The following is a 5,000-nucleotide window of genomic DNA, read 5'->3' on the forward strand; positions in this document are numbered from 1 at the left end:
CACACACACCCCAGAACACACACACACACACACACACACCCCAGAACACACACCCCAGAACACACACACACACACACACACACACCCCAGAACACACACACCAGAACACACACACACACACACACACACACACCAGAACACACACACACACACCAGAACACACACACACACACCAGAACACACCCCAGAACACACACACACACCCCAGAACACACACACACACCAGAACACACACACACACACACCAGAACACACACACACACACACACACCAGAACACACACACACACACCAGAACACACACACACACACCAGAACACACCCCAGAACACACACACACACACCAGAACACACCCCAGAACACACACACACACACCAGAACACACACACACACCAGAACACACACACACACCAGAACACACACACCAGAACACACACACCAGAACACACACACACACATCAGATCTCACACACACACACACCAGATCAAACTTACCCAAAGGGCAGCGCACAACGTGCAGGCCAGGCAAAGCTGTTCGGGAGTAATAAACAAATACAACATTAGGAGTATTATTCACAATTTCATCTCTTACCAATTATTAGGCGTAAAGCAGGGGTCTCAAACACACGGCCCGCGAGTCGCATGCGGCCTCTCAGGGTAGTTCGTGCGGCCCCCAGGCCCGTGCCCCTGTTCACTATTGCGGCAGGGGCCGCAGCCACTGTCTGCACTTTATGTCAGATGAATGTGTTGCTGGCGCTCCGCTCTCGCGCTGGCAATACAATCATCTCACATAAATCATTGACCGTGACACTGCAGCTGCCGCGATAGTGACCAGGGGCACGGGCCTGGGGGCCGCACGAAGAAGAGATGAGGCAACGGAGGGGGTGCGGGACAGGTGAGAAGAATGGTGTGTGGGTGTGTGTGTGTGTTGGACGTTAACCCCTTAGCGACCTATGACGTACTGGGTACGTTATGGCTCCCTGGTACTTAAGGACCCATGACATACCCAGTACATCATGGTGAAATCGCGGCCCCGGTGGCTGCAAATACCTTAGATTCGGGGAGGAGGCGACCTCAGGAGGGGTGGTGTCTCCTCCCCAGACCTACGGAGGCTGTGATTGGCTGTCAAACGCCGCTCAGCCAATCACAGCAACTAATGTTTCAGCCATTGAAAAATCGCTGAAACATTGAAATCCAGCCAAGATCAGGGCAGCTGTAGCCCTGATCATTGGCTGGAGCTGGGTGACCTGTGTTGCACCCGCCCCCAGCTCTGATTGGAGAGATCGGTCACAAGGCCGGTCTCTCCAATCACTGTGGATCTGGGGCCGGAGACCGCCCCCTCAGCTTCACTCCGGTGTCTGTGGAAGGTGAGTGGAGCTGCTGACCCATTACTGCAGGATGGGGACAAACTGCGCACATTACTATGAGATGGGGATAAGGCTGGGGACATTACTATAGGATTGGGACATTACAAGGATGGGCACAATACTATTGGATGGGGACATTATTACTATAGTATGGAAACATTAGGATAGGGACTAGGATGGGCACATGATTATAGGATGGGGACAAGGTGGGCACAGTACTATAGGATGGGGACTAGGATGGGCACAGTACTATAGGATGGGGACATTACTACAGGATGGGGACAAGGTGGGCACATTACTGTAGGATAGGGATAATGCTGGGGACATTACTATAGGGTGGGAACAAGGTTGGTACATTACTAAAGGATGGGCACATTTCTATAGAATGGGGACATTGCTACAAGGGGGCAAGGATGGGCAACATTACTTTAGGATGGGGACAAGGATGAGCACATTACTGTGGGATGGGGCACAATACTACAAGGAGACAAGGATGGGCACGTTACAACAATATGGGGAACATTACTAAAAGATGTTGGTCAAAATTTCTATATATAGTGCTAAATTGTAAGAGTTACAAGAAAGGGATAAAATGTAAAAAAAAAAAAAGGTTTATATTTAAACAAAGAATGTTCACGTTTGCTATAATGAACAAGTGAAAATGTTGAAAATCAGTGATCCCAAGGTGTGTAAAAAAAAAAAAAAAAAAAAAAAAAATAAAAAAAAATTATATATATATATTGAATATATATTTTATATATAATTTTTTTTTTTTTTACACACCTATATATTATATATGGTACCAATAAAAATGTCACTTTGTCCTGCAAAGAATGCGGCCCCCCAAATTTTTTTTCCTCTGTGCGGCCCATACACCCAGCCGAGCTTGAGACCCCTGGCGTAAAGGGTCCGAAGGGTGGATACATTTTCATTTAAATCCCAATTCAGTGTCCTAATCTAAACCGATTTCTAATATGGCTGTATTAAAAATTCTCTATCCTTCCCGCACTACATGATCTAGCTTCTATTTATATTTTTACCTTACTTGCTGTCTGAAGATGCTTCGTTGAGAATAATAGTGTATGATGGGATACTCAAAGTATCATCAGTTGGCAGAGGCTACGTCATTGCCTCAGCCTCTGCCACCTCCCTGAAACGTATCATTAATGGCGCTCATTTCAGGGGCTGTTCTAGTCACTACACAATTTCCACGTTGTGTTGCCGGCCGAGTGACGCTAATTGCGGAAGTGGCGCTGGTCTCTGTATGACGCAGTGTACTCTGAGCAGTCAGAGTACACAGCGTCATACAGAGACCAGCGCCACTTCCGCAATTAGCACTGATAGTGTGCGTGGCTCTGTTGATACGGATCTGAGTCGGCAACATAAGAGTGCGCAGTCACTCTGTAATGACAGCTTGCGGGAACACAGCAGGGACCAGAGTAGCCCCTGAAATGTGTCACTGAGAATCTAGAGCAGAGGTCTCAAACTTGGCTGGGTGTATGGGCCGCACAGAGGAAAAAAATAATTTGGGGGGCCGCATTCTTTGCAGCACAAAGTGACATTTTTATTGGTACCACATATTTTTTTTTTTTACACACCTTTGGATCACTGATTTTGAACATTTTTCACTTGTTTATTATAACAAATGTGCACATTATTTGTTTACATATACATACATACACATATACACACACATTATATATATATATATATAAAAAAAATTGTTGGGAAAAAAAAAAGTCACGCATTATATATTTTTTTATTTTCTTTACATTTTATCCCTTTCTTGTAACTAATAGCGTTACAATTATCACTATATAGAAATTTTGGCCAACATCTTTTAGTAATGTTCCCCATCTTGATGTAATGTGCCCATCCTTGTCCCATTGTCGTATTGTGCCCCATCCTACAGTAATGTCCCCAGCCTTGTCCCCATCTTATTACTACAGGATGGGCACAATATGATGTGTCCATCCTTGTCCCCATCCTATAGCAATGTGCCCACCTTGTCCCTATTCTATAGTAATGTCCCCATCCTGTAGTAATGGGTGGGAGGGAGGGGGGGCAGTGGCGGCGGCTGAAAGATGGCAGTGGCACTATAACTTACCGATCGCTCTTCTCAGCTTCCACAGACGTCGGAATGAAGCTGAGGGGAGCGGTCTCTGGCCCCAGATCCACAGTGATTGGAGAGATCGGTCACAAGGCCGGTCTCTCCAATCAGAGCTGGGGGCGGGTGAAACAGAGGTCACCCAGCTCCAGCCAATGATCAGTGCTATAGCTGCACTGATCATGGCTGGATTTCAATGTTTCCGCAATTTTCAATGGCTGAAACATTACAGTGGCTGTGATTGGCTGAGCGGCATTCGTCAGCCAATCACAGCCTCCGTAGGTCCGGGGAGGAGACACCACCCCTCCTGAGGTCCCCTACTCCCCGAATCTAAGGTATTTGCAAAACTATCGAAGCCACCGTGGCCGCGATTTCGCCATGACGTACTGGGTACTTCATGGGTCCTTAAATACCAGAGAGCCATGACGTACCCAGTACGCCATAGGTCGCTAAGGGGTTAATGTGCGGTCCTTCACATACACACGAATAAAAAAAAACCCAAAACATTCTTCTCACCTGTAACGCGTTCCCTCGGCTGCCTCATCACTGCTTCTTCTTGTCTGCAGGCCCCTGCCCCCGGTGACTATTGCGGCCGGTGCAGGGGACGCAGCCCCTGGCAGCTATTTCTGTCAGATTATTGTTTTGCCAGCGCTCTGCGCGCAGAGCTCTTGACTCAGACCGCAGCGCCAGCAAAACATTCATCTAACAAAGTGCAGACAGTGGCTGCGGCCCTTCACCGGCCGTGATAGTAACAGGTAAACGGGCCTGGGGGCCATACATAGCAGCCTGAGAGGCTGCAAGCGGGCCGTGTGTTTGAGACCTCTGATCTAGAGGGAATTTTAAATGCAGTGATATAAGAAAGTACTTTTCATTAGAGCAATAAAAATATAGGAATTTAAAATGTACTCAGCCGTCAGACCACCCCTTTAAACACCTTTACGCAGGGGTGGGATTCAGCCGGTTCTGTCCGGTTCTGGAGAACCGGTTGTTAAAATAGCAGCCGGTTCCCAGAACCGGCAAGAAAGGGCTCCGACAACCCGGTTCCCTGTATTCATTTGTGTTGATGTCTCTTTAAGACACTAGCACAAATGAACCCCGGTACCTCCGCACCGCACTTCCGGATACAGTGGAGCCTGTCTGCTCCCTGACCCGGCGTGCAGCGACATGCTGACGCTGCAGAGGTCAGGTAGTGTGAGGTGGTAGTTCCTCCTACTGCTGTCTGTCAGTGTGCAGAGACGAACCGCGGAGGAGGACGGAAGACACAGGAGAAGCTGCCGGTGCCTGGAGGTAAACGCTCAGTGAACTGAAGATGCAGGTAGAGGAGCCGCATTAAGATGGCAGCTATAAGTGACTATATGAGAAAAGGAGCTATATTACGGGACGGGGTCGGCAGGGGAAAGAGGCCATATTATGGGACGGGATCTGCAGGGGAAAGAGGCCATATTATGGGATGGGATCTGCAGGGGAAAGAGGCCATAATGGGACGGGATCTGCAGGGGAAAGAGGCCATATTATGGGATGGGATC

The 5,000-nt window shown here is 48.2% G+C and overlaps 1 protein-coding gene across 4 annotated transcripts in view; it reads right to left on the reverse strand.

The window, feature by feature from the left end:
• SFT2D1 (SFT2 domain containing 1) overlaps positions 1 to 5,000 on the reverse strand; it is a 249,606-nt gene that overhangs the window by 94,347 nt on the left and 150,259 nt on the right. For 3 of the 4 annotated variants that reach the window (XR_012751622.1, XM_075339761.1, XM_075339760.1), the window contains exon 5: positions 496 to 531. The exons of the other annotated variant lie outside the window; for it this stretch is intronic. Coding sequence is in view for 2 of the 3 variants with exons in the window: in XM_075339761.1 (XP_075195876.1) it covers positions 496 to 531 (36 nt within the window). In the remaining variant the exon portion in view is untranslated. The remainder of the gene's footprint in view (positions 1 to 495; positions 532 to 5,000) is intronic. 4 annotated transcript variants of the gene reach the window in all.

The sequence above is a fragment of the Anomaloglossus baeobatrachus genome, chromosome 3 (genome assembly GCF_048569485.1).
Source record: "Anomaloglossus baeobatrachus isolate aAnoBae1 chromosome 3, aAnoBae1.hap1, whole genome shotgun sequence".
Lineage (NCBI taxonomy): Eukaryota > Metazoa > Chordata > Amphibia > Anura > Aromobatidae > Anomaloglossus > Anomaloglossus baeobatrachus.